This window comes from Aureobasidium subglaciale, assembly GCF_000721755.1.
Source record: "Aureobasidium subglaciale EXF-2481 unplaced genomic scaffold scaffold_12, whole genome shotgun sequence".
NCBI lineage: Eukaryota > Fungi > Ascomycota > Dothideomycetes > Dothideales > Saccotheciaceae > Aureobasidium > Aureobasidium subglaciale.
In genome coordinates, this window is record NW_013566983.1 from 418,351 (window position 1) to 444,920 (window position 26,570).

The following is a 26,570-nucleotide window of genomic DNA, read 5'->3' on the forward strand; positions in this document are numbered from 1 at the left end:
TTGTGTGGAGTTGTCCATGTCAAACGAATGTAAATTGCCCAAGAGAAATGAAGATGGGAATTTCCAAAAGCGGTAGTCCTTGCGGGAAAAAAAAAAGGCAACTGAAGTCGTTTTGAGAGAATCCAAGAAAAACCCGCCCAGCTGTATATCAATTACAAACGGTGCCTCGGTCGGGAAGCCTCGGTGTCACATGTTCTTGTTTCTCTCGACGACGTGTCTAGTCAGAGCCGTCGAGCAAGTCCAACCGTCATTGATATCTCGGAACAGCATATGAAAACACGCGAGAGGATTCAAAGGTCTAGGACAGCAGAGAAAACCCCCTCAAGAGAATGATCAAGCTCTTTGCGAGCAAGACCCCAAGAATAATCTAGAAACAGGTAAAAGATCTAGCCTCATAGTCGTACTTTTTCTAGTATGTTATACAAAAAGAAAAAAGGCCCTCGTGACTATATTTCTGGGATAGTTTAGCAGTAGGCAAGTCGGACTTCACCACTTCCCACCCTTCTTCTTCTTATTCTTATTCTTCGCCGCATTACTCTTTCCCTCTACAAGCTGAGCAGCAGGAGCGGGCGTAGAAGCTCCAGATCCAGCACCGCTATCCTCTGCTACAGCACCACCTTGCATAAACATTGCCTGTTTGGCTTTACCCTTTTTGCCCTTTGGTCTATACGAAGATCTATCTTTGATAGGCAGCCATCTCTCGGGATCCATCTTTTTGGTAGGGTCGAAATCTTTGGGTGTCTTGCTCTTTTTCAGTTTCTTGGTCTTTGGCTTGGGTGCAGAGTCAGGGGCTGCACGTTTCGTCGAGGTAGAAGTGGGTGTAGGAGTTGATTTCGCGACACCAGCGTTTTCGAGAGCAGAGACGTCGATGCCGGAGATGAGACGGTCGAGGGGTGTGAGGGCAGAGAGCTTTTCCTCGGTGATAGCTGAAGGGTTGGCGCGGGCGAGTGCTGCCACGAGACCGGCGGCTGCGTAACGGTCTGAAGCGTCCTTTTCGTGCATGAAAGTGAAGAGGTCAGCGGCGAGTTGTTGGTCAGCAGGAACAGAGGAGTTGAGCAATGATGCACCGGCGGATTTGTAGAGATGGCCCAATGCTCTTGTCGAGATCGGAGGGTTGGAGTGCTGACGCCAGTATCTTGCAGCCTTTGCCAGTTCTGAACGTGCGTGGCTGGTCTGACCACGCGAAGTGTAGAGAGAAACCAGGACACCGATCAGACCAGGTGCGTAACGGACATCTTGTGCTGAGGGCTCGGATGACGAAGATAGACGGGTGAAGAAGTTCTCAAGGAGGGAGATTGCAGCGGCAGGGTTCGAGGAGTGGATGTAGAGTTGCATGCACACGAGCAATAGACCAATGTCGTTTGGTCTACGTTCCAGCACTGGCAAGACGGTCTTCAAGGCTTCTTTTCCAGCTTGGTTGCGAGTGTGGGCAGCGGCGCCAAAGGCGGAAAATGAGTTTGTTGCCGAGTCGAGGGTAGGGGTCGCGGCGAGGTTTGCGGTCGATCTGATGATGCCGTCGTACTTGTGGGCCAGCAGGTCGAGTGTGTAGTTGTTGCGTTGAATGGCAGCACTTTGGTAGGTGAAAGGCCTGTCCGGAAGGATGGTCGAAGGAGTCTTGTAGAGAGTGCGGTGGGTAAGGTAGGGGTTTGAGCTTTCTGTCGAACTGGCTGCTGTGTTCGTTTGAGCGATGAATTGAGTCGACGAATCGTGGAAGGCGTGGACACTGCGAAACGAGTTAGCCAGTCCATCTCGGCCTCGGCAAAAGAAGATTACACACTTTTTGGAGTCAATAGTGGCAGCAAGAGCCTGTGCATCTTCCAGTCTGCCCTGGCGGATCAAAACGTAGAGCTGCTGGATGGAAATTGGCACAATCTCAGCGTCCTTTTCCTCCTGCTCCATCTCGGAAGCCTCGCACAATTCCTTTGCTCTTCGCAGCAGAACCTCGGCCTGACCCAACTCATCACGCGCAATGCTCTGGCAAGCTGCGTTGTATGCCGTCTCGAAAGCCTCCATGTCCTCTCTTGCGGGCTTCTGCGGTGCGTCTGCTGAGACACGACCTGCCCATTCGAGTTGTGCATATGTGGCGCCCATGTTGATGCGCAGGTCCATGTCCTCGTTGTTGACTGCTCCTCTCTGTGCTGAGAGGTTACGGTATAGCTCGGAGGCGCGCTCAAAGTCCTGGTGTCTGTAGCTCTGCCTGAATGTTAGCCGCAGACTCTCCCTACCACTCCAGTAGACGTACAGCTTGCGCCTCGACATGTCTCAATCCCCTGTCCGACTCGCTGCCATCCTGTCTAGCGACCTCTGCAGCCTTTGCGGCTTGTCCATTCTTGTACAGCGCATAAGCATACTCCAATCGCGCCGTCCTCTTAATCTCCTCCCCACCAGCCTCCACGGTAGCGACAGCATCTTGAAAGCGATCCAGATTCAACAGCGCAACAATCTTGACCTGCTGAGCTTGAACATCATTCTTCGATTGGGAGAGGGTGGCTTCGCAAGCGCTGAGCACTTGTTCGTGGTCGGTCATGGACGCTTGGCCCAGCAGCGAGGCTAGTGTCGCTGCCATTTTTGTGTATGTGTTTTTGTGTGTTGCGGTCGGAAATGTAATAATTCACCACTTGTCCAGTTGCGTGTGTGTCGCATGAGGGCAATGAGAGAGTCCCGCCAATACTTGGTCAAAGCTTGCGAAGTTCCCCCACACGATACACTTTCGCTTCTCCAGCATGCATCGTCTTCTCGTTGAATGAGCTCTTTCTGACTTGTCTCGACACATGAACATGAACAGACGGCTTCCTCCGTGTACATGTCATTATTCAGACATCGATAGTACCCCTGGACCACGTCGTGTTTGTCATCCGTGAAGTCAGAAAACAGTCTATCAATCGTGTCACTCTACGCAAGACACGGGTGCTGGAACCAATATCGATTTGGCATATCTTCTACATTGATCACTCATAATTACTTCGGGAAGAGTATACCTTTTCAGGTCTGAGATTGACCATAATAGTGTAGGTGAGGTCGCTAGGCTATGCAAGGTATTGTTTGTGAACAAGAAAAAATGATTCATGGTATTTGAGATGGCGATTTGAATGGAAAAAAAATAATGCAATGCATCGAGAGAGTGTATATCACAAAGACAGAAATGAATGACAGGGCTCTATTCCAAGCCCAATCCACATGCTCGTCTCGCGTAACACTTCTCTTGGCCTCCTTCACCCAGCAAAACTCCTTTATATTACAAGCCTGCTTCCCTTCCGTCTAAGCCAACAGAGAAAACTCTCTATGAGCTCTTCTCCTGCTCGTAGTAGAAGTTCTCCTCGGGGATACGGCCACGAAGGAACTCGGGCTCGGAGCCACGGACGTAAATGTCCTCGAACAGAATCTTGGGGGTGGCGTCCGGTGGGGGCATGGCCTCGGCCTCCTTGACTTCGGCGTCGACGCTCTCGCGTGCTTGCTTGTCGATGGACTTGAGCTCCGACTCGGTGGCGACCTCCCAGTCGAGGATCTTTTGCTTGAGGCCGGCGATGGGGTCCTGGGTGCTGCGCATGCGCTGAATCTCCTCGCGGGTCTGGAAAAGGAAGAATGTTAGTAAGATGCAAGGAGAGATTGGCGGGAATGAGGAGAGCTTACTCTGTAGGTGGTACCGGGGTCGGACATGGAGTGACCTCCGTATCTGTAGGTGACGAACTCGTAGACGAGGGGACCGTTGCCCTCAGCGGCCCACTGCTTACCGAAAGCAACGGCTTGCTTGCAGGCAAGGACGTCCATGCCGTTGATCTTGAGACCAGGGATGTACTGACCACGCTTGTAGTACTCGGTGATGGCAGACGAGCGGTTGGCAGCAGTACCCATACCGTACTTGTTGTCTAGCAGTCGATAGTCAGTGATCTGATAGGAACAGCTATAAGTGCAACAGGAGTGTACTCACTCTCACAAGCAAAGATGACGGGAAGGTTCCACAGCTTGGCCATGTTGTAAGCCTCAAAGACCTGACCCTGGTTGGAAGCGCCATCACCGTAGAGGGAGATGGAGACGTTCTTCTTGTTCTGGTACTGGTCGGCAAAGGCAAGACCGGCACCGACGGGAACCTGAGCACCGACGATACCGTTACCGCCGTAGAAGCCCTTGGTGAACATGTGCATGGAACCACCCTTTCCGTAGGCGATACCCTCTCTTCTGCCGAGCAGCTCACCAATGATGGACTTGACCGAAGCACCACGCATCATGGCGAAACCGTGGCAACGGTAGGCGGTGATGACAGAGTCCTCCTTTGTGATACCGTGCTCGATACCGACGGCGACGGCCTCCTGACCGGTGGACAGATGGCAGAAACCACGAATCTTCTTCTCCTTATAGAGTCTGTCGGCGGCCATCTCCATGCGGCGCATGGCGACCATGTCGTAGTACATCTGCTTCAGCTCCTTCTTGGTGGTCTTGAGGGTGAACGAGGGAGGGTCGAGCTCGTACGTCTCGAAGCTCTCGTCGGAGAGCTTGACCTCGAAGGCCTTGTCGTCCTCCTGCAACATCAATTAGTCGGCTGACCAGCTTTGTCTCATCAATCTCGGGCTGCATACGCTGGGGACATCCTCCTTGTCGGCGTGGGCGCTGGCGGCGTCGGTGGTGACGGTTCTCAGCACTTGAGGAGCGACACGAATGGGCTGGAAGGCAGCACGTCTGACCGACGAGGTGAAAGACCTCGGCGCAAATCTGGACAGCATGACTGGAGGGTTGTGAGAAGGGAAAGGGTCGAGAGGGGGATGGGCGGACAACTTCTGGTCAAGTCGTCTGTTGGGACTTCGAGCTGCAACAATCCACGAAGTTTCTACGGACTCCGATTTCCCGATTTCTTGTCGCGCCGAACCTTTGCTAGAGAACGGGGTGCATTTCTTTCATCCGACACCGCCATTTACGCCTTCTTTATTCTGGCCCTCCATGTCTACTGAGCATTACTTATGCTTACAAGATTGTGAACCAAACACCATCCAGTGAGAGGACCTGGTAAGTGAAAGTCGTCTTTCTCCAGTCCCATGCTACTGCAGAGTGCTTTCTGGCCTCCCCATGTGTAGAATACTGTCACCCCCCTCCTTCTTCACAATGAATAAATTAGAGCAACGACGAGCTACAAAAAGGCACAGTCATGTTGCGTACAGACAAATTCAGTAGAATGAAGCATCTCGATGACACCGCTGCAATTCGAGAAAGTATAGTGCCTCGAGGCAGCTACATGTGTGACAGTGTTCCGCACACAAAGGGAGCATCTCATCTCGCAGATATATGAGCGCTGCATAAGATAGCCGGGACGTTTGCTAGCATTCCACTCGGGCCGCACCCTGCCAAGTGTTTATCCCGATAAGCATCTTACTGCTCACCCCTTCTAATACCGATGAACTTCCTGAGCAAAGGATTGTGTGAAACCTCGTAACTTCATTATGAAACTAACCTCAAGCTGTCCCTTGAATTGCAGCATCTCGAGCAATTTCTTCCATCCAAGATCCCCCCGCCGTGATTGTTACATCCGTCCATACCATGTTTGAATGTGGTAGAGTCCAGCCCTTTGCGGGCCTATTTTCGCGCCTCCATATGCACTCCTCCAAAGCCAGATCTGCTGCCCGCCTTTGCTCAGAGAATCCTCAACGCACACTCCCTAATCAACTCGTGAACCCTTTGATCGTTTGGCAAGTACAAGACTGCGACTTTCAACAGTCTTCTTGCTTCGTATTTGTCGTCCATTTCCTTCAAGGCCAAAGCAGTGCGATAGTAGATCTTTCCCATCTCAGGTCCAGCCGTCCAGGCACCTCCCCAAGCCTCTTCCTCGGGCTCGATATTCTCATCGCCTCTTCGCATGATACTGATAGTTCTCATGCCGATATGGACGACTGTCTCCCAGTCCTTGAGTTTGAGGTATGCGAGCAGAGAATTGGCAACAAGACGCACTCGAAGAATAGTCCGCACCATACTACCGTGCTTGTTTTCAAAGGGTGGTGTGTTGAGAAGAACCTCAAAGTATCTTTCTCCATAGACGCGGCGAGAGCGGCCGTTGACGACGATGAACATTGCTTCCCAGGCCTTGCGGTAGTGTTCCAGCGCTTCCAATGGTCGGTCTGCCATCAGGGCTGCGTTTCCTGCGTCTTTGTACTCTGTGGCTTGGATCAGACGTTGTGCTGGTGAGCCGAGTGGTATAGCCATTACTCTCTTCATTTCCGCAACGACTGTGTCGTCGGGCAAAGGGATGCCAGTTACGTCGACCCTCATGAGATTCTTGATTCTGCCAAAGGGATATAGCAGCCTTTCTTGCATTGACTTGAGCACCTTCTTTTCAGCCGGCGTACTGTCGAGAGGTGTGCCGGAGAGCGGGTCCCTCAAAGTGAGCTTGAGCGTCAAGTTCTCGTTCAACTCCGGGTAGTCTGCCGCAGAGTGATACCACGAGTCGCAGAACTTGACCAAGTCGTCGACGTGTATGATGAAAGTGTCCTCTTTTGTGCGCATACCCGTCAGTGGGAATGCTATCAACACAGACAGGCTGTGTTGAGTGCACTTGTCTGCGCGCAAATCGCTTGCGACAATCGGAACACCATCCTCGTGGACTTGCTCTTTGGACTCGGGAAACGGTGTGGTGACTTTGATGAAGCTGTTTTGCTCGAGGAAGATGCGGCGGGCTTCGTGGTAGATTTGCTTGTTGACGCTGAGGAGGTTCGTGTGCCAGTAGGTGTATTTTGTGTTTCCATGCTTGTCGGTGTATCTGTTGACCTCTGGGTCCACAATGGTCGTGTAGATGTGATCGCGTATCTCTCGCGGAAGCTCGAGTAAATTCATCACTGCGTCGATGTATGTGACTTCGTCTGATGCAATGGAGAAGCGAAGAGGAATGCAAGTTCGCTGATCTCGGAGTTGCTCAGTGATGATGTAGGTGTCTCGGTGCCGAGGTGTTTACCAGCTTCCTCGACTGGGGGATGACCCTGCCACGACACTTTTCGATCACTTTTTGCCTGATCGAGTCGACGACACAAACACTTGCGTTCGCCAAAGTGTAGCTCAGTCGTAAAAGAGTGATGATAGCCCAATCGGTATGAACCATATCGAACGTTCACGATCGAAGCTAGTGTTTGGGAATCGAGTTCCGAATTAGCTGCTCGGGCAAGCTTCGAGTGAGCGACTGGTTAGGCACCGACTTGTGACCTGGTTTCGGCGACAGCACATGGGCATACAAGACAAGGTGAATTGACTGACACCACTTTCATTATCAGTAAGCATAAAAGGGGGATAGTGAGGTAGAAACAATATATTTTCTTCTAGGCAATATACAGCTTTTTCTCGAACTCAAAAACACGCAAAACATTCGTACAAGAAATCCCAAAGATACACACTTTAGGTACAAGGTATCATTATAGTATTAGAAGCAAGGACGGACTCGACGCTCTCGCAGCACCAGACTCTTCAGCCTTACATCAATTCGATGCAGACATTTACAGAGCAAGGGCACCAAGGGCCATGAGACCGAAAGGGATGGCAGAAGCCATGGCACCACCAGTGGAGGTAGGAGCAACTGAGTTCGAAGCGCTGGAAGCGCGGCTAGCAGCGGAAGATGAGGCAGAAGCTGCCGACGAAGAAGCCGATCTTGAAGCCGACGAGAGGCTCGAGGAAGCCGAGCCAGATGCTGACGAGGCGGAGGAAGAGGCGGATGCAGCCGACGAAGAGGCAGATCTGGATGCGGAAGAAGCGCTTGAGGAAGCTGAGCCAGAGGCTGAAGAAGCAGAGGCACTTGCTGACTGGCTGATGTATGAGGTCGACGAGGCGACGGTGTTTGTGCTGTCAACGACAAACTGGGGAGTGTAGTTGACGTTGGAGGTGTTAGAGTCGTCGACGATCTCGAGAGCGTAGTCGGAACCACGGGTGATGTCTGAGGGGACAGACCAGCTGTAGCTGCCAGAGTTGGAGATACCCTCTGTGATGTTTGTTAGCCATGAATATAACCTACTGATTTGTCTGCAGACACTTACGAGCAACGTAGACTCCAGGAGTCAGATTGTTGCTGGCACCGGAGCGGAGGATGAGGGAGACAGTGCCAGAGGTGGTAGGGTCCCACTTGATGTTGAAAGTCTGACCAGCAGTGATACCGTTGTAGTCGGAGTTGGTGAACTTGTTCTCGCTAGCGGCAAAGGCCAGGAGAGGAGAGGCCAAAAGGGCAACGAGGGTCTGAGTTGAGAAACGCATGTTGATACTGTTGTGTGTCTGTGATATTCTTCGTAAAGAGTGTGTTTTCTTGGGAAAGAATGGTATGCAAGCGAGAAGATGTAGTATCTGTTGCAAGAAGGAGATGAAGAAAAGAGAAGGAACCAGAAACCGTAGAGCAAGCCCTTATTTCTATTTAAGATGACGAAGGTCCACCATCTCCATCAGAGCCCAGAAGCTAATAGGGAGGCAGCAGGGCAGAGGCAGGCGAACAGCCCACACCATCTAAACATGGCGCCGTTTGATACAACGACGGCGCGCGGATGCTCCCAAGGTCTCCTACCATACAAGCGCCTCTCTGCGCTAGTCGAGCTTGCCCAAACTTCCATTTGTAGTTGTCGTTTGTCTCTTTTTCCCTTTCCAGTCCACACAGTGCTCGGTTGCCACGGCGTTTGTCAAAAACTCAATACCTCTTTGACTCGCTTCGCCACGCCTAGGTGGAGGTACCTCAGGAACAAACTTATATTTCCTCGGGCGTTGGGCCGAATGGGAAAGCAGAATGAGGAGGAAGAGGCAAGCGAGATCACGCCCAGCCGGGTGCCTCTTGCGTGAGAAGGTTCGCGACCTCTAATCGCCATAAGGAAGGCGGCGGAAATTATTTGATCATGTTTCGATGTTCCGGCTCTGGGGAAACGATGATCGTCCGCCCGCCGTCAGGTTGCTGAGTCTTCTGTCTAAACGGCTGCAAGCGTGTTTGGCAAAGAGACCCCTGGTTGCTTGATAAACAAACATATTGTACCTTTACAGCTCTGCTTGGAGTCATCAAACATTTACCTTTGATCTCACTGCATGTATCTCAGCTCGAGCAGGTACAGCGCATGCGACAGTGCATCGGCTAAGGCAGAAGGGAAAAGGTCACTGATTCATGGGTGCAGGCGCAAACGATCTGGGCGAGAGGATAGCAGCTGCACAGACCTTCGGCCCGGCTGCTGCAGGAACAGGAGCATAAATAGAGTGTGGGCAATCTTATATCCCGCACGTTCGCGCTGCCCGCGGGAAGGACATTGTTCACGTGTTGCTGCTGCGCATGAAGCAGGAGGTGATGAATCCTTCGACGTCGATGGCTTGGAAGGTCGAGTGATGGGGTTTGACCGGTTGCTTCATAAGGATAGCCTGCGCCCTCGAAGGCCGGATCATATGTCGATCTAGTAACTACGTCAGGTCCAGAACTTACTGAATGTTCGTTGGGGATCAGTGAGGCAAGTTGAATGTGGTAAATATGCTCTCAAAGCATGTAGGCATTAGACACTTGTACGTAAGGTGTTTCCGTGGTCCCCATTCCCTGTCATCGTTTCCATGATTGGCGATGAGATTTGTATGTGTCTACTGGAAGAAGAAGACGGCAGCCACTCCAAAGAGCGCAAGAACAGGAGTGCTTGCTTGAGCCAGAGTTGCTGCGGCGCCGGTGCTTGAAGCGCTTGCTGCAGCCGAAGTTGACGAGGCACGACCTGATGTCCCTGCGCTAGAAGTCACGACGGAAGTCACGGTGCTTCTTGATCCGCTTAATGAAGAGGTCAAGGTGGGCGAGACAATAGTCGTGTTACGAATGACAGGCGAGCCAGTTCCAACGCTAGGTGCGACAATGACTGCTGTGGTATTGGCTGGGGGAGTAGGAGGCGAGGTCTGGATAGACACGACTGCAGTCAGGTTGGTCAAGGACGAGTTGTAGCTCGCGATGACAGACTCGATGCTTGACACAGCAGAGGCAGTCAAGGACGATGCAGCGGCCTGAGATGAAGAGCTTGCAGAACCTGCCGAGGACACTGCGGCGGCGTTACCTCCGGTGATGGTGAATAATCCCGAGTAGTTGATCTGGTAGCCTTGGGCGATCTGAAGAGCGTAGTCGCTGGCGTTCTGGAGAGATCTTGCAGGGATCCAGGTGTAGCTACCATTTAGAGCGTTGTCTGTAGGCTGTCAGCATAATCAGTTCCTCTCACGATCGAACTTGGTCGCGTACTGGTCAGAGTCGAAACATCCAACAGATTAGAAGGGTCGCCCTTTCTGAGTACGATTGTTGCGGGCTGGTCCTCGTTAGTACTTGTCTGACGGCTTTGATGGACGGCGCCTCTTACCTGACTGAGATCCTGGGCAGTGTACTGGATTGTGACCGGCTGGCCTGCAGTGATTTCGGTAGGTGTTCTGGTGAACGACAAACGTGGGGCTTGAGCGAGGACAAGGCTTGCAAGTGCAACAGCACCGAAAACAGCACTCTTGAAAAAGTGCATGGCGATTGTAGATTGTTCTGAGAGAGATGAATAGGGTTGAGGTGCAGACGATAAACAATAGATACTGCGCAGGCGCTTTAAGGGTAATGTTGGCTTGAAGTGTAAAAGACAAGACGCGTAATCGAGGAAAGCCTCAGGTGAAGTTGACTCCGAGTGTAGAAAGAACGACGGGAACACTTGCCTGTTATTGTATATGGACAGCGTTGTAGAGGCAACTCGACGTTTGGCTACGACCAAGTCCCCTCTTATAAAAACACCTCGCGATCGACCGAACAACAAACCTGTTCCCCTTCATATGGCACTATTGATCTGCCAACCACCCTGCATACAATCACGCGATCTCGAGAATGACTGCATATATTGCAGCAAAGAAAATTTTGACCTGCGCCATGGCTCCGAACTGCGGAGGATTGACACTGCATATAGAAGGCACCTACTCAAAAGAAGCAATACAAAGTCGTACAGTTTCAGGGCTCTGGATGTGATTGTGTGAATTTGTGTCACGTACGGGAAAGGCTGCAGGGGTTGAGAAGATGCGGAGATTGCAAAGAGGAGGGAAAGAAGCAGCCAAGTTCGGCTATTCAGCCTGTCATGCATATTGGCAGAAGACAAGTAGCTCTTGATAGATTCTCCCTGGCTCAGAACACGACGACATGGCGTACGAGATCATCGGCCATCATTACCATCTCGTGACCTGTCGAGTCTCGAGATCAATCGCTTGACACCAAACCAGTCTTCACCCTTGTTGTTTCCCTCCAGTCCACCGAGATCGCTGCCTACTTCGAAGACTGTTGCAATGCCATCAAGGCCACCCACGGCAACTCGCTTGCCTTCGTTGTGTTCCCAAGCCAGCCTGTTCAAGCTCTTCACGCCAAACACGTCCCCTTGGGTGTGGCTTGGCTGAGTTCGTGCAACCGGCACCTCCACATCAACATTGATATCAAAGATCTCCAATCTACCTGCGCCATCAACACAACCAAAGACACCTGGCTTGGTCGGCGACCATTTGACATCGTAGATGACGTCTTCACGCATGATCTCTAGCAGAGGCTTCTCTGGTGAGCCAGCAGCTGTACCGACTCCGGCAGTAGTTACAGCGGTACTCGGAGGCTTGACACGCCAGATCTTGACACTCCAATCGAGAGATGAACTGATAGCAAGATCTCCGAGATCAACCTTTCCTTTGCTAGGATGGAAGTCAAGACCTGTGACGGGCGCGGCATGGCCCGTGTAGTACACACGCGGGTCGACACCAGCCTTTGCACCAGCACGGTCGTATCTGTGGACTGGCACAATCGCACCTTCTTCAGTACCGGCCAAGAAGTAGGTCGGATCCGCCTTGGGAAAACTGATACATGATGGAGCGATGTCTTCTGTGCGATTACGTCCAACGGGCGAGGCGAGCTCAAGGTATTCTTGGGGCTTTGATAGCATATCGAATGACCAAGCGCAAGTAGTGCCATCGGTACTGATACTGACGATGCTGCTGGCATTCTGGGTGCCGACTACTGCGACACTGTAGATAGGATGGGCATGACCTCCCTTTTCGCCGGCCAGGGGTGTGCGTTGCACTGGCGCACCATCGTGAGAACGTTGGCGAATGTCCCATAGACAGACTTGTCCAGAGTATGTGCCACCTAGCACAAGACTAGGGTGATAAGGAGAGAAGCGTGCAGTGAGAATGTCGCTCGTCGCGGTGAAGACGTATTCAGGTTGAGATGGCATGTGTGCGTTCCAAACCAAAGCCAAGCCAGGGGCACTCTGCGAAGAGTTTGAAGCCTTGGTGTAAGAGGCCAGCAACAGTTCGGGATATTTGACAGAGTAGTCAAGGTCGCTGATCATGCGGCGTTTTGTCCAGCGGTCATCTTGAAACTGCATCAACTCTCGCACACGACGGCCTCTGGTGGTACGAGTTGGGCCGTCCTCTTCGTCGTCGTCCAGACCGTTTGCACCGCGCATAGCATAGTCAGCCAGCACATCGTACTCCTCGTCCAGAGCTCTTTCGATGACCTTTGTAGAGCGATCGATGAAGTCCAGGAAGTCGTCCGAAGCCGTCACGGCGCCCAACTCTTCATGGGTCAAGGTGCGCGCAGGGAAGTTTTCCTTGCCGTTGGTAGCAGCAGCATCTTCCGACAGCTTCAGCGATTTCAACTCGTTCTCAATCTCCTTGCGAATGTTCTGTCTCAGCTCCTCATCTCTTTCCCGCTCTCTTCTGCCCAAGCGTTTTCGCGTCCTTGAGGGAGAGTAACTCGAGTCATCGTCGGAAAGTTGACGGTTGTGTTGCGGCGACCAAGGCTCGCTGGTTTGGACACCCTTGCTATAGGTAATGACATCAGGCTTGGGGTCTGAGGGCTGATTGAGAAGTGTTGAGACGGCGGTGAAGGAGAGAGTCTGGTTGGGGACAGAGAGAGGAGCGGGAGTTCCAGCGGTGGAAGGGGTATCGAGCGAGATGGAACTGGGACGGCTTGCGCCAATGTTGGTAGAGGTGGTGGGAGAGTCTTGATCGCGAGGAGCGGAGCGGCCAGGACGGTCGACTAGAGTAGAGATGAGCTGGTCCAGGTCTGCGCGGCTGTTAGCACGCGAGGGCGAGGGAGAGATGAGCTGCGTGTGTCAGTGCTGGACGTACCTTGATGTGCCCTTCTTCAACGTACCTCTGCTGCATCTCCACTCTGTCGCGTTGATGTAAATTCCCTTTGGCGTATGGCACGCTGTCTCTTGAGCTCGGCGAGTTTTTCACGCTTGGCTAGAATCTCTTGCCTGCGGGCTTCCAAGGACGAGGACGAAGAAGACATGGCTGGATCTGATTAGACGGTGAGTTGTTGGAATGTCCAGGAGCGGCCTAGGTGTTGACTGAGAGCTGCGACAGACCAGCTGGGCGCAGAACAGCTGAAGCCTGGCACAAGAGACAAGAAGTGTGGTTGACAGGGGTGAGTCGAGGGAAGAGAGCGAGTGGAAGTGTAGGAGCGAATGTTTACAATTGTTGATTGGCAGAGGCCGATAGAGTTGGAGGCAGAGGCCGGGGATGCAAGAAATGGCTTGGCGCCGGTCAACGATGGCCAGCTCTCTTCGCGACCAGCAGCGACACCACTGAGACCCGACCACGTCAATTGCCCATCCTCGACCCGTCTCTACAGTCGCCCCGCGTGTCCAAAAACTTCCTGCTTCTCTCTCCTCTACACACACCCATCTCTCACAATGTCTTCCGGTGCCAACGTACGCGATCCCGTGCCCCAACTTCTTTTCTCCACGAGGACCCGACACTGATTGTCTCTCTTACAGGTCCTCCGCTGGTCAGCACTCGGCCTCGGTGTCGCATACGGTTTCTACCACCAGTCCGCCATCACCGCTGCCGACAAGCTCCGCGAGAACCAAAAGGTCTACGAGCACAAGCAGTCTCTCATCAACCAGGCCCGTCAGAAGTACCAGGAGAAGAACGCTCCCAAGTCAAAGTCCGGTGGTATGTCACCACATCCACCTCGACCCTCTTTGGTTACCCGCTAACACTCCTATACAGTCGTTTCCGACCCCAGCGACCCCAAGTTCGACCTGGAACTTTGGCTCAAGTCGGTCCAATAGACGCTTCACCTTGCATATTCTCCCTCATAGACCCGGCTATATCTCCTTACTACGAGCACACGAGGAGGATGCCTGTTTTTTAATCTCGACAACAAAATGCGTTTTCAATCTTCTCCTCGACCCGACATGACCGTCTCTCACGTGCCGTCCGAATCATCGACACGACCTGAGCCAGGAGGAAGAAATAACCGCTTCCAGTCGCGCTAGCATCTTCGTTCTGTCCATGTCGAGCTTCCCGCCCGCCTGTGTCGGACTATCACATCTGTGGCTGCCATGTCTCACTTCATTCTCGTTGATCTTCTCCAAAGTGTATCTACATCTACTCTGTAAAATATAGGCTGCGCTTTTGCGGCTTGTGCCCTCTCTCAGCGGGTATAGACGAAAGTTTTTGTTTTTCCATCTTGACCATTCCAAAGCGACAGACGACAAGACGGTAGGTCGAAAGAGCCTCGTAGCACAACTCAAGATGTACTTGCCGAATTAGTCAGCATATGTAAAGACGACCCGCCAAGAGGGGCCTGTCCCTGATGTGGAAAGTGCTTCTCGATGGTATGCTCCATTAGTACGGGAAGAGCGCATCCTAAATGCTCATTGTCAGCTACATCAGCATTTTGCATACTCTTTCAAAGCACTTTTATTCTCTGCCTTGATTCATTCACATACTTGCATCTCACACCCATCGCATCCTCACACTCAGCATGTTTCCATCTATTCTCCTGCATTTGAGCCTGGCTGTCAGCTTTGCGGCCTCGATTCCTATACAGAGACGAGCTCTCTCACAGAACGACATCATTGGTCTACAATTGGCCGGCTACCTGGAGAATCTCGAGCTCAGTCTGTACTCCGGGGGCTGCGAAGGCTTCACCAATGTGCAATGGGCCACCGATGGATTCCCAGCAACTTTTCAGCAGGACGTCTGTGCCATTGCGGAAGTAAGTTCAAGTCGACCGTTAAGTCACTATACTACTCGGTATTGACACTGCATCGTAGCAACAGCAGAACCAAACAGAGTTCATCTCGACCACTCTCGAGACCAACGGCATCCCGGCTCCTCAGGCATGCAGCTACAGCCTATCATACGATTCACCCACGAGCTTCGTTCTTCTTGCAAACCAAATCACCTCTCTGAGTCTAGGCTACTATCTGGGCAGCTTGGCCGGCTTCTCACCAGAGCTCCAGACTGTTGCAGCTTCGATTCTCTCGGTCGAGGCTCGTCATGATGCCATTATCAGAAACGGGATGGGAGCATCTCCGTTCCCCACCAACCAAGACGTGCCACTGAGCTCCATCTGGGCATACAACCTGGCGCAAAATTACACAACATCTTGCCCGCAGCAGCTTCCCATAGATCTGCTCCCACCGCTGAGCTTCAATGGTATTTCCGGCAGTACTCTTGACTTCAGCTGGACTCCGAGCGCCAACAACTTCTCTGCACCTGTCGGAGCTGCTGGTCAGAATCTCTACCTTGCTATTGTTCACACCAATGCCAGCGACCCGATCTATCAAGAAGTTCAGACTGGCCAGCAAGGTCAAGGCACTGTACAGTTGCCAGAAGGACTCGGTGGTGTTGTGTACGCCGCTCTGACTGCTTCTTCCGGAGACTTGACTTACCATGAACTTACCACGACTGGCACTCTGGCTGGACCAGCACAGCTTGTCTTGTCATGAGAAGAAGGAGAGTCCTGGCTCTAGTACATCTCGAAGGGCAGTACAGTATAGAGGCTTCTTGCTTTGGGAATGATCAAATGGATGGTAGCAACATTCATGTGGAGCAGCCGAGCAGTCAGGCGAAGGACAGTCGTCATTTGCGTAATAGCAGATAGCACTCATAAACAATACAGAGTAATCACCAGACACGTTGTCCTTGATCGTGGGAAATGGCAGCCTGTCGTTCGGGGGATCGAGGAAGATGGAGATGGTTCAGCTGGCTGCGGGAGGTGCCAAGAACAGTGACGAAGGGCTTTTGGAGCATGTGGAGTTGAGGAAAGTTGGTTTGGCTTCTGAACAACGGGCAGAGTCGCAAAAACAGCTACATCAGCCCCTCGACTCGGAAAAGTGTCGCTTTTCTGAACCTTAGATCCATTTCCATCATCCCTCTATAGGATATCTCTCGTTCGCATCTTAGCTTTGGACATAGACTGGGACTTTTGCGACGCGGCATCCAACACACGACTCGGCTGGCTGGACAAACAAGCTTTCTCAAACCAAAGGCCTCGTTCAGGACAACATACACCAATACCACAAACATGGCCTCTCTCGGTGAAGACCTGCTCGGAGTAGTCAACAAGCTTCAGGACCTCGTCTTCAACACGATTGGAAATGACTCGCTGGACTTGCCTCAGATTGTATGCATACTGCGCTGAACCTCGGCAGGGCAAGCTGACAGATGACAGGTTGTTGTAGGTTCGCAATCGTCAGGAAAGTCGTCGGTACTGGAGAACATTGTCGGCCGCGACTTTCTTCCTCGAGGAAGCGGCATTGTCACACGTCGCCCTCTTATCCTCCAACTCATCAACGTGCCCAGCAATGCCGACAGCCCCGAAGGCGATGAGATCCACGTGCCACACACTCCGGCCTCTGTCGCTGGCCAAGACGAATGGGGAGAGTTCAACCACATCCCAGGCCGTCGCTTCTACGACTTTGGTGAGGTTAAGAGGGAGATTGAGAACGAGACGGCCAGAATTGCCGGCAACAACAAGGGTATCAACCGCCAACCCATCAACCTGAAGATCTACTCGCCCCATGTTCTTAGTCTGACTTTGGTCGACCTGCCTGGTCTTACAAAGGTGCGCCCTCTTCTATCTCTGGCTGAAAGCTTCAACTGACTCTCGGACAGGTGCCGATTGGCGACCAACCTGGCGACATCGAGAAGCAGACGCGCAATCTCATTACCGAGTACATCGCAAAGCCCAACAGTATCATCCTCGCAGTCTCTCCCGCCAACGTCGACCTGGTCAACTCTGAAGCGCTCAAGCTGGCCCGTCATGTCGACCCCATGGGCAGACGTACGATTGGTGTCCTGACAAAGCTGGATCTGATGGACCACGGAACAAACGCCATGGACATTCTCTCTGGTCGTGTCTACCCCCTGAAGCTAGGCTTCATTGGAGTCGTCAACCGCTCGCAGCAAGATATCCAGGGCAACAAGTCGCTCTCCGATGCTCTCTCGGCCGAGAGAGACTTCTTCCGCACACATCCCGCCTACCGCAACATGGCCACCCGCTGCGGTACCCAGTACCTGGCAAAGAGCCTCAACACTACCCTGATGGGTCACATTCGCGAGCGTCTGCCCGACATCAAGGCTCGTTTGAACACCCTGATGGGTCAGACTCAACAAGAGTTGGCCAGCTACGGAGATGTTGCATTTGCTGGCAAGGAACACCGCGGCTCGCTGGTTCTGCAACTCATGACTCGCTTCGCTACTTCCTTCACCTCGTCCATCGATGGTACGTCCTCCGAGATCTCAACAAAGGAGCTTTGCGGTGGTGCCAGGATTTACTACATCTTCAACTCTGTTTTCGGCAACTCTCTGGAGACTATTGACCCAACAACTAACCTTTCTGTCCTCGACATCCGTACCGCCATCCGTAACTCGACCGGTCCTCGTCCCAGTCTTTTCGTACCCGAACTTGCTTTTGACTTGCTGGTGAAGCCTCAAATCAAGCTGCTTGAGATCCCCAGTCAGCGTTGTGTTGAGCTGGTTTACGAAGAGTTGATCAAGATCTGTCACAGCTGCGGCTCATACGAGCTGTCAAGATACCCTCGCTTACAAGCCAAGCTGATCGAAGTTGTTTCGGACCTGCTCAGAGAGAGATTAGGCCCTTGCTCGCACTACGTCGAGTCGCTCATCTCTATCCAGCGCGCATACATCAACACCAATCACCCCAATTTCCTCGGCGCAGCGGCTGCTATGAACTCGGTCATCAACGACAAGCAAGAGAAAGAGAAGGCAATGGTCGCAGCAGAAGAGAAGAGAAAGAAGGATGAGAAGCGAATGAAGGCTTTGAACGGTGCTAATGGCGCCGGCGAGCCCGAGGACGATCAGGAAAATGAAGCCGCTACTGGTGGAAAGGCAGCAACTCTCCCTATTCGCAGCCACCTCAGCAAGGCCAGTCGTAGCATGTCACCCGCTGTTGGACGTGCTGGTATGGCTGGTACAAATGGTACGAGATCAGGATCACCACCAAGATTCGCAGGAGCAGGAGGCACTGCTAGAGACAGTTTCCTCAACTACTTCTTCGGCAAGGAAGGCGGTCTGCCGCAGTCAAACGGTTTCCCTGGAGGCAACATGTCTTCGTCCAACCTCCCCGCTGGCAGCAGGCATGTCAGCTCAAACATCGAGCCCAGCTTTGCAGGCAGCATTCGCCGAGGCGACACTAAGCTTCCCGAACGGCCCATGTCATCTCACATTTCCGTCCCTGGCGAGTACGACTCTGAGGATGCCGACAACGGCTACGTAAGTACTACAGCTCAGCATTACGGACTCGTGGCTAACGAATCGATACAGCCGCTAGCAGACGAAGGTCCAGCACTCACCGAGCGAGAAGCTCTTGAAACCGAATTGATCCGTCGTCTGATATCATCATACTTCAACATTGTCCGAGAAACCATTGCCGACCAAGTGCCCAAAGCCGTCATGCATCTTCTCGTCAATCACTCAAAGGACGTTGTTCAAAACAGACTGGTCAGCGAATTGTACAAGGAAGACTTGTTTGGAGAATTACTGTACGAAGACGACGCCATCAAGAGCGAGCGCGAAAAGTGCGAAAAGTTGCTATCGACATACAAGGAGGCTGCCAAGATTATCGGAGAGGTTTTGTAAGAATGGGGGATGAAATGATTGGGGACGTCTTCCGTGGGTTTTACTTTACTCTTCTGAGGGCATGAGAATGAGCATGTCTTGTTTTTAGAAATTCTCTACTTTTCTTTTCATGTTTCTTCTGCTTTTCTCTTTGAACAGCTCTCGCGCATCGTCTCCCTCTGCTTCATTGTCATACTGCTTCTGTAATTGTAGAGATAGGGGTGTACAGAACTCTTCACTGATGGTTACGACCCTGTCCGATTTCCGGACATCATGAATATATGCGATTTCCTGTCTACTATGCACAATTCCAAGGGTGCCTTGTAGCCATGTAGCAGTCTTTTTTGGCCATGGCTTAGATGCTGGCAAAAGCAGCAAAATCATGCAAACATCCAGACCCCTTGAAAACGTAAGAATTAGACCCTGGAGCGGAAAAAAACATGGAGCTTCCCCACATTTTCCACGGCTTGCAGCAACGAGAGAGTGGCGAGTTTCGCGACCACACCTCGACGACTCATTGACGTCCTTCTTTGAGCTTCTTGCGTATCTGCCGCCTTGTCCCTTTTTGCCTTGCGCGAGACAAGGCGAGACGCATCAAGACATCATCATGAGTCAATCGACAGCAAACATACTCTGTCTTGCGCTACTAGACAAGCAGGTAAGAGGCAGAGTGCGGGCTTTGGTAAGGAAGACAGGCATCCAGGGTGCGAGACAGCTGCCTCACGCGGTGTCCAAATAATGGCCACCTCGTCTCTTACACATCAATTATCTCCTTTCTCCACCGAACCAGATCTCTTTGTTCCGAATTTGCCCTTGCACCGTGATTTCCGAAGGGCGCTTGGCTTCCTCTTGACTTTTCACCGGCCACTCGGGAACAGAATTCTGGACTGACTGTCGACGTTGAGACGAGCTTTGGCCCTTATCTTTTTGTCTCTTATCGCTTGTTGCTTTTCACTATCTCCCTCCTTCACCACACATCACAATACGCTCCTTTGCCGCAAGTCGAAACACTCTCACCACTCAACACCTCTTCCGCACAGCCCAAACAACCAAACAACCTTCAAAATTCCCTTCCTACACTCTACGAACGGCCCACACTCGGCCGACTACATGGCACCAAGCGCAATTGAAATCGAACAAATCAACGAGCTTGCTCACACGATCAACGATCCGCCCGTCGAACACAACCTCGACGAGCATGTCGCCTTCGGTGGAGACGACCAATGGTTCTACCACATCCCTTCCAAGCGCTTCGACCTCTCGCGTGGCTCCAAGCGCAAGCTAATCATCGACGCTGACGATGGTATCCGCAACCATAAGTGGGTTTGAACTGCCCTAGAGTCCTCCATCCCATCGCCCTTCACGGACAACAAGGCTAACTCGCTGCTTCCACAGAGGATGCGCAATCGACCCCGCCTCGACCGTGCTTGTCATCATCGACATGCAGAACTTCTTCGTCCACCCCATGTACCACGACCACACCAGCGGCATCGCCACGATCGATCCCATGATGAAGGTCATTGACAAGTGCAAGGATTTGGGCATCCAGCGCTGCTGGCTGAACTGGGGCATCTCCGACTACGATCTCAAAGTCATGCCTGCAGCTGTCACAAGAGGTTTCAACAGAAACTTGGCCGCGGACAAGGGCCACGGCTGGCACGTCGGATTGGGCGCCAACGTCAAGGATGACAAGGGCAACACCGAGCGCTGCCTCTTCAGCGGCACCTGGAACGCCGACATCTACGAGCCTCTCAAGAAGGTCATGACTACAGAGGACGTCCGCTTCGACAAGGCCCGTATGAGTGGCATGTGGAACCCGGACCTGCCAATGAACAAATGGCTTCGCCAGAGCGGAAAGAAGACGCTGCTGTTCGCCGGCGTCAACACCGACCAGTGCTTGCTGGGCACCGTTACCGACGCATACAACTGGGGATGGTACGTCAGCAAACCTTTCTTGCTCAAAACTCCCTCGGAAAATCCGCGCACAACCAAACTAACACGAACTTGCCAAACAGGGACTGCATTCTCATTGGCGACTGCGCAGCCACCATGACCGGACTCAACGCTCAGGCAGTTTGCGACTACAACATCGCCACCAACATGGGCTTTGTCACCGACAGCCAGGCCTTCCTGGAGTCCGAACTCGTGTACGGCCCTCTGAAGTGAATACATGGACAGCATACAACTACTCGTCCTTCGCTCACGACAGATTCTCTCGCTTTTTCTTATCCTAATGATGGTTATGGGACGATTGCAGCAAATACACATGGAAGCGTTGTTGTCTTTCTTTCAGCGACAGAGGGGAACCACCATCTTCACAACCGGCGTCTTTGCTTCAATCATGGAAAGCACACAATAGCAGCAGGGGTTCTTTTTGCTTTCAAAGAACCATGTGCTTATGTATCACGAGATACCCCTAGATGTTTTGTCTTCTTTAGCTTCTCTTCTTTTTCTCGCTTACCACAACAAACACAACGAATTACAAAAATGCAGGAACAAATGCAGGTCTTTTGTTCTCTTCAACCAATCATTACTTCCTGGCGTATTCTGTTTACATGTGACACTTGACACTGCAGTAGTAAGCTGTGAATTGCTGCAGGAACACTTCCAAAGCGTTAACGTGAGTACCTGACTCGACTTTTATTGGCCTGGCAATAGTGTGCACAGCTTATCTCGAACCTGAATGGATTGAAGTGACATCCCGACCGTCGTGTCACCATTTGCTTACTGTATCGCTTATTGTTGCACCAGCTCTCCAGACTCGAAATCACATGCGAGAGCTCCCATGGGGGATCTCCTATCAATCTAATCTCCTTTGGAATCCTTCGCCTTTGGTCTCGAATGACAGCACAGCCTCATCATGTTATCCAAAACATATGTCGATCACTGGTCCAATAGCAATTTATCTGATGTAGTAATAAAAGAGCCAAGTCGCGACACGCGGAAAACAAGCCTCTGTGCCTCTTATGTCCATGAGTCTCTAGGCCTCAGGCCATCAAGAAGTCTTTGTGCTCCAGCATCGAAGTGTCTAGATCGCTTTACTGTGCGAAATTTCCTCGGAGCTTTTTAGGCACAAGTTTCGTGTTGAGGGCTTGTTTGGAGGGATGGGGAGAGGATGTCACAGCGGAAGATAAGGCAGCACCAAATATGTCGGGCCCGAGCAAGGCTCTCACATGCTGCTCGATGTTGAAAGTCAGCGCGTAGGATAAAGTGTACAATTGAGCCAGTCATGTACACCGACTCTTGCTATCTTTTTATGCACACACACCAAACACCTTTCTTGCCCTGATGAGAGTAGCAGTCGATCCGCGGCGAGATGGGCTCGCGAGCCTATGTGATCCGCGACGCCGCTGTCGCCATTGTTTTCTCCACTACAAGAGGTCTGGTCGAATCAGCATTGCCAGTGAATCCTCGAAGCTCGCGATGATCAGACGCGGGCGCGGCAAGGGCCCTGAACGGATCCCTGTGCAGCCGAGCCTCTCTCCCTTCTCTTTCTCAACTGCAGGGCAGTGGAGCCGCACCAGAAAGGCAAGCCACAAAGTCTTTGCGACAGGAGTTGAAAAGCAACCGTTTCAGCCTTTTTGCGGCAGGTAGAGAGAAAAGTGCCTTTTTTCTGTTGAGCACGAAACACGACATGTGAATATGTAAGGTACGGATTGGAGAAAGGAAAATAGTTACATGTGTGACTCTCTCATCAACAGAAAAAGTGCTTTCTAGAAAAGATTGCGAAGAAGGCGCAGCAGATGTTCTATTGCTTTTTTGGAGCTTGCGGAGTGGGAGTAATCTGCCTGCTGTCCCACCTTCACCCCCCATTCGCGATGTGTACCGTAAATAGAAAAGATCATACACAAACATCAGCGAAAGAACGCGCACCAGGGGATGCTGGGTTCCACCTGGCGGTTGGAGATGATGCAAGTTGAATGGCTTGGCAGTCCCAATGCTTTTCCACCGTACCCATCAAGCAGTGAGCACAGCTTTGTCTGGCAATAATCGCCAATCGCTTGGTCGGGACCCCGTCTCATGTCTGCATTCTGCACATCTTTTTTAATTATCAATTCGCTGGCTGGCTGGTTCCTTGTTCCTGGATCCATGCTGATCTGATTGATTAGTCCAACGACTCTCTCTGCTTACTCGCTTTTCCCGTCCTTTTCCCTTTTCTCTCTGGCATCATTCACCACCACTTGAGCAGGGTCTACACTCGTTGTTCAAAGCATTCTTCAGTCGTTTCCATATCCGTATCGACATAGTTCGGGCCTTCCGTGATCCGGCCGAGACTTGCGTGGGAAGACGCACGTTTCGCAACAAAGCCAAAAGTCAACAACCACAGACGTCATTGCATGAAGCGGACTTTTAACTGCCTGGCAAGGCTCTAACACTACTGTTTTGAATATTTTGCCAAAGGAGAGGATACACAACATGTCGACACCAAACGATGAGAGGCCGGAGCCTACATATCAACAACCATCATATCACCTCCCTGGATACAATGTGAATCCTCACCACGAGCGAAACTCGGATGAAGAAGGCACAGTTGTTGGAGACCACAGAGACCACAGAGAGCATAGAGATGAACACAGCCAACACAGTCATCACCGCTTCCGTGACGAGGAAGATGATGGACCTGTCGATCCACGAATGCACCGTATGGGTAGCCATCTTACCGTCGACACAGCCAACGACCCCCACTACCACCCTCGAATGCACGACATGACTTCGCCATCACAGAATCGCGAAATGGCCAACAGACTTGATGATGACCTGGAGTTACTCAAGATTGAAAGACAAGTGTCGCACGATGCCGACGTTCAGACAAGAGACGGTGCATCACACATGGGCCGTCAACGCTCCAGAAGGGACGACATTGACGAATTCGACATTGCTACGAATCCTATCCATGAACAGACCGCTATGTACAAACCCCCTCAGGACCCTGTCGGCAACTTTTCCAAGTTGATCAAGAGGATCCATCACTCGAGTTTCTTGATTCGCTATCTTACATATATTCTGCCCATCGTATTGATTCTGCTCATCCCGCTGTTGATCGGCGCGTTTGTCAGCCCTGCGACTAAGGCTGTTGTTGGAGGTGTCGAACTTATGTGGTTCATGATCTGGCTTGAGATTGTCTGGCTCACATTGTGGGCTGGTAGAGTAAGTTCACTTGCAGACATTACGACTCTTGCACTCGCTAACATGACTAGCTCCTTGCCAAATGCCTTCCCTACCCGATCGGTCTTTTCTCTACAATCTTCACCAACAACAGCAAGAAATGGCGTGACATGGGCAAGCAACTCGAGCTTCCAGCAACTCTATTCTTCTGGTGGCTCGGTGTCGAGGTTTCCTTCTTGCCCACCATGAAGAACCACCAGGCCAACAAGAGCAAAGCAACACAACCGTGGATGGGCACGATGAACAAAGTCCTGGTGGCAATTTTCGTCGGCATGATTCTCAACTTTGTCGAGAAGATTATCATCCAACTTATCGCCATCAGTTTCCACTTGCGCACCTACGCCGATCGTATCGAGTTGAACAAGTTCCAGATTGGCAGTCTGGTCAAACTTTACACCTTCTCCAAAGCAAAAATCGCCATGGAGGATTCCGAGTTCGAGGCACCTTCTGGCGTAGATTCTGGCGCCCGTACTCCTGGTCGCTACCTTCAAGAAGCCCACAAGCAAACCAAGGAGATTTTCAACAAGGTTGGTGACGTCGCTGGAAAGATGGCAGGTGACTTTACAGGAAAGTCTGTTGCACAGAGCACTCACCCTCACCAAGTCGTCTTGACGCTTTTGGGTTCCACCAACGGCAGTCAGGTTCTTGCACGTCGCTTGTACCGCACTTTCGCCAGACCCGAGACTGAGACTGTTTACAACGACGATCTGAAGAACGCCTTTGACAACGACGAAGAGGCCGAAGCTGCTTTCTCCATGTTCGACAAGGACATGAACGGTGATATCTCTATGGAAGAGCTGGAAGCGGTTTGTGTCGAGATCGGCCGTGAGCGCAAGTCTATCACTGCTTCGTTGAAGGATCTCGACTCGGTCGTTGGTAAGCTGGATGACATGTTCATGTTCCTTGTCGCCGTCATCACCATTTTGGTCTTCATCTCGCTTATCTCGACCTCCGCTGCTGGCGTGTTGACTTCTGCTGGTTCCACCGTCCTTGGTCTCTCATGGCTGTTCTCGGCGACTGCAACTGAAATTCTGCAGTCCATCATTTTCGTCTTCGTCAAGCATCCTTTCGACGTCGGTGACCGTGTGACCATCTACGGAAACACCGGTGCCACTCTGACTGGTGATGATTATTTCGTCAAGGAAATTGCTCTGCTGTACACTGAATTCAAGAAGATGGAGGGACACGTGGTGCAGGCACCTAACAGTTACCTCAACACTCTTTTCATTCTTAATCAGCGTCGTTCTGGTGGTCTCGCTGAAGCCGTCCCTGTCGTCATTAAGTTTGGTACTACTCTGGAACAGATCGAAAGTCTGCGCAACCGTCTCCTCGACTTCGTCAAGCAGGAAAACCGCGAATACCAAGGCAACATTCTTACTGAACTCCGCTCAGTCACCGAGGTCCACTCTCTTACTCTCAACGTCGTTTTCTTTTACAAGTCCAATTGGCAAAACGAAGGTCTTCGTCTCGCTCGCAGAAACAAGTTCATCTGCGCTCTTATGGTCACCATGCAGGAGTGTGGTATCGAAGGTCCTCGTATGCGCTTCCCTGGTCAGAAGGAGTCTTTCCCTGTATACATGCAAAACATCCCTCATCAAGCAACTCCTGGCATGGGTCGCAATGGTCACCCTGACAACCCAACTGGCTGGCAAGAAGGCGAGAACCAAGACCCACCATTTGTCACTCCCGCAGAAGGCCCCATTGGTGGCCGCGCACGCGCTGGCTCAATTCTCCGCAATGGCTCTACTGCCCGTCGTCACGAGACTCTGGCTCAGATGGGCAAGCGTGTCGATTTCTCCCTAGGCATGAGTGCCGAAGCCGCCAACAACTATTCTGGAGATGTCTTTGAGGATGAACAACGCAAGCCTCGTTTACCCATCAGTGTAACCTCGCCATCCCCCGACTATCGTAACAGAAAGTCAAACGACACACATCGCAGCACTGATACTGGCCGCTCTACTTCCCGCGACATTGGGCCTGGCCGTCTGGCACGCCGATCCACAGACGCTTCCACGACCTCTCGCGTCACACATCGTAACCGCTTCTTCGGCCGCGCCCGCGGAAACACAATTGACGAACAAGCAATGATGGAAAAGGGCATGGCCGACATCCCCGAAGACTCTCCTGGTGGCGCCAATAGCAATGCTCCCAGTACCATCGACCCTCGCACTGGTCTCGTGTCTGGAGCTGCTTGGCGAACACGTACCAATGAAAGCAACGTAGTCAGAAAGAGTCAGGAAAGACCTAGGACTGGCCATACGGCTGAGACGGCGGGGCTTGACGGGCCGGCGCAATTGCATCCTGGAGATAGTGAGGATTTCGAGATGAAGAGATTCCATTGAAAGGAAATGAACATGAGAAGGGATATAGAAAAAGGATAGAATAGAGGTTTGGGATGATTTTTCAACTTTTTCTTGTTGCGTTATTAGCGGTTTTGAAGATTTTGAAGATCTTTTTTGCTTGCATAGAGGAGACGGATCTTGACATTCCCTTTTGGAGTCACTTTTGTCATGTCGAGTTTTCTCAATCCTGTATGAGTTGTTTGGTTTCCAACCCTCTTTGTCGTTTTTCCA

General features: G+C 51.9%; 11 protein-coding genes across 11 annotated transcripts; 5 read left to right on the top strand and 6 right to left on the bottom strand.

Annotated features, from left to right (window-relative positions):
• Nucleotides 1-30: 30 nt before the first annotated feature.
• AUEXF2481DRAFT_40685 (uncharacterized protein) lies at nucleotides 31-2,624 on the bottom strand. The gene is made up of 3 exons (XM_013487748.1): nucleotides 2,243-2,624; nucleotides 1,778-2,193; nucleotides 31-1,723 (listed from the first exon to the last, which is right to left on the bottom strand). Exons 1-3 carry the CDS (start codon nucleotides 2,564-2,566, stop codon nucleotides 487-489), a joined length of 1,977 nt encoding a protein of 658 aa, XP_013343202.1. The 5' UTR covers nucleotides 2,567-2,624; the 3' UTR covers nucleotides 31-486.
• Nucleotides 2,625-2,925: 301 nt separating this feature from the next.
• Nucleotides 2,926-5,213, bottom strand: AUEXF2481DRAFT_40686 (uncharacterized protein). Its single transcript, XM_013487749.1, has 4 exons — nucleotides 4,575-5,213; nucleotides 3,929-4,517; nucleotides 3,631-3,866; nucleotides 2,926-3,568 (listed from the first exon to the last, which is right to left on the bottom strand). Exons 1-4 carry the CDS (start codon nucleotides 4,716-4,718, stop codon nucleotides 3,281-3,283), a joined length of 1,257 nt encoding a protein of 418 aa, XP_013343203.1. The 5' UTR covers nucleotides 4,719-5,213; the 3' UTR covers nucleotides 2,926-3,280.
• Nucleotides 5,174-7,096, bottom strand: AUEXF2481DRAFT_40687 (uncharacterized protein). The gene has a single exon (XM_013487750.1). The coding sequence runs from the start codon at nucleotides 6,811-6,813 to the stop codon at nucleotides 5,620-5,622; it is 1,194 nt and encodes a 397-aa protein (XP_013343204.1). The 5' UTR covers nucleotides 6,814-7,096; the 3' UTR covers nucleotides 5,174-5,619.
• A 367-nt stretch (nucleotides 7,097-7,463) lies between these two features.
• Nucleotides 7,464-8,211, bottom strand: AUEXF2481DRAFT_5623 (uncharacterized protein; the record flags this gene model as incomplete). Its single annotated transcript, XM_013487635.1, has 2 exons — nucleotides 7,464-7,942; nucleotides 7,998-8,211. 2 exons carry the CDS (start codon nucleotides 8,209-8,211, stop codon nucleotides 7,464-7,466), a joined length of 693 nt encoding a protein of 230 aa, XP_013343089.1.
• An 844-nt stretch (nucleotides 8,212-9,055) lies between these two features.
• Nucleotides 9,056-10,550, bottom strand: AUEXF2481DRAFT_255066 (uncharacterized protein). Its single transcript, XM_013487878.1, has 3 exons — nucleotides 10,302-10,550; nucleotides 10,187-10,250; nucleotides 9,056-10,133 (listed from the first exon to the last, which is right to left on the bottom strand). Exons 1-3 carry the CDS (start codon nucleotides 10,452-10,454, stop codon nucleotides 9,553-9,555), a joined length of 798 nt encoding a protein of 265 aa, XP_013343332.1. The 5' UTR covers nucleotides 10,455-10,550; the 3' UTR covers nucleotides 9,056-9,552.
• A 570-nt stretch (nucleotides 10,551-11,120) lies between these two features.
• Nucleotides 11,121-13,246, bottom strand: AUEXF2481DRAFT_5625 (uncharacterized protein; the record flags this gene model as incomplete). The annotated part of the gene is made up of 2 exons (XM_013487636.1): nucleotides 11,121-13,055; nucleotides 13,106-13,246. The coding sequence occupies 2 exons, from the start codon at nucleotides 13,244-13,246 to the stop codon at nucleotides 11,121-11,123; spliced, it is 2,076 nt and encodes a 691-aa protein (XP_013343090.1).
• A 403-nt stretch (nucleotides 13,247-13,649) lies between these two features.
• Nucleotides 13,650-14,030, top strand: AUEXF2481DRAFT_5626 (uncharacterized protein; the record flags this gene model as incomplete). The annotated part of the gene is made up of 3 exons (XM_013487637.1): nucleotides 13,650-13,667; nucleotides 13,734-13,911; nucleotides 13,969-14,030. The coding sequence occupies 3 exons, from the start codon at nucleotides 13,650-13,652 to the stop codon at nucleotides 14,028-14,030; spliced, it is 258 nt and encodes an 85-aa protein (XP_013343091.1).
• A 391-nt stretch (nucleotides 14,031-14,421) lies between these two features.
• Nucleotides 14,422-15,987, top strand: AUEXF2481DRAFT_255773 (uncharacterized protein). Its single transcript, XM_013487879.1, has 2 exons — nucleotides 14,422-14,962; nucleotides 15,021-15,987. The coding sequence occupies exons 1-2, from the start codon at nucleotides 14,729-14,731 to the stop codon at nucleotides 15,696-15,698; spliced, it is 912 nt and encodes a 303-aa protein (XP_013343333.1). The 5' UTR covers nucleotides 14,422-14,728; the 3' UTR covers nucleotides 15,699-15,987.
• A 289-nt stretch (nucleotides 15,988-16,276) lies between these two features.
• Nucleotides 16,277-18,852, top strand: AUEXF2481DRAFT_5628 (uncharacterized protein; the record flags this gene model as incomplete). The annotated part of the gene is made up of 4 exons (XM_013487638.1): nucleotides 16,277-16,375; nucleotides 16,424-16,816; nucleotides 16,867-18,486; nucleotides 18,538-18,852. 4 exons carry the CDS (start codon nucleotides 16,277-16,279, stop codon nucleotides 18,850-18,852), a joined length of 2,427 nt encoding a protein of 808 aa, XP_013343092.1.
• A 1,089-nt stretch (nucleotides 18,853-19,941) lies between these two features.
• On the top strand, nucleotides 19,942-20,997 carry AUEXF2481DRAFT_5629 (uncharacterized protein; the record flags this gene model as incomplete). Its single annotated transcript, XM_013487639.1, has 3 exons — nucleotides 19,942-20,150; nucleotides 20,227-20,766; nucleotides 20,847-20,997. 3 exons carry the CDS (start codon nucleotides 19,942-19,944, stop codon nucleotides 20,995-20,997), a joined length of 900 nt encoding a protein of 299 aa, XP_013343093.1.
• Nucleotides 20,998-23,247: 2,250 nt separating this feature from the next.
• On the top strand, nucleotides 23,248-26,339 carry AUEXF2481DRAFT_66234 (uncharacterized protein; the record flags this gene model as incomplete). The annotated part of the gene is made up of 2 exons (XM_013487807.1): nucleotides 23,248-23,979; nucleotides 24,030-26,339. 2 exons carry the CDS (start codon nucleotides 23,248-23,250, stop codon nucleotides 26,337-26,339), a joined length of 3,042 nt encoding a protein of 1,013 aa, XP_013343261.1.
• Between the last annotated feature and the right edge of the window lie 231 nt (nucleotides 26,340-26,570).

Coding starts and splice junctions, on each gene's coding strand:
- AUEXF2481DRAFT_40685 (XM_013487748.1), bottom strand. CDS start 2,566: ATGGCAGCGACACTAGCCTCGCTGCTGGGCCAAGCGTCCATGACCGAC. Junction 2,194..2,242: donor GACATGTCGAGGCGCAAGCT/GTACGTCTACTG, acceptor ACATTCAGGCAG/AGCTACAGACACCAGGACTT. Junction 1,724..1,777: donor GCCACTATTGACTCCAAAAA/GTGTGTAATCTT, acceptor CTCGTTTCGCAG/TGTCCACGCCTTCCACGATT.
- AUEXF2481DRAFT_40686 (XM_013487749.1), bottom strand. CDS start 4,718: ATGCTGTCCAGATTTGCGCCGAGGTCTTTCACCTCGTCGGTCAGACGT. Junction 3,867..3,928: donor CGTCATCTTTGCTTGTGAGA/GTGAGTACACTC, acceptor ATCGACTGCTAG/ACAACAAGTACGGTATGGGT. Junction 3,569..3,630: donor ACCCCGGTACCACCTACAGA/GTAAGCTCTCCT, acceptor TTCCTTTTCCAG/ACCCGCGAGGAGATTCAGCG.
- AUEXF2481DRAFT_40687 (XM_013487750.1), bottom strand. CDS start 6,813: ATGAATTTACTCGAGCTTCCGCGAGAGATACGCGATCACATCTACACG.
- AUEXF2481DRAFT_255066 (XM_013487878.1), bottom strand. CDS start 10,454: ATGCACTTTTTCAAGAGTGCTGTTTTCGGTGCTGTTGCACTTGCAAGC. Junction 10,251..10,301: donor CTGCCCAGGATCTCAGTCAG/GTAAGAGGCGCC, acceptor AACGAGGACCAG/CCCGCAACAATCGTACTCAG. Junction 10,134..10,186: donor GGATGTTTCGACTCTGACCA/GTACGCGACCAA, acceptor GACAGCCTACAG/ACAACGCTCTAAATGGTAGC.
- AUEXF2481DRAFT_255773 (XM_013487879.1), top strand. CDS start 14,729: ATGTTTCCATCTATTCTCCTGCATTTGAGCCTGGCTGTCAGCTTTGCG. Junction 14,963..15,020: donor ACGTCTGTGCCATTGCGGAA/GTAAGTTCAAGT, acceptor ACTGCATCGTAG/CAACAGCAGAACCAAACAGA.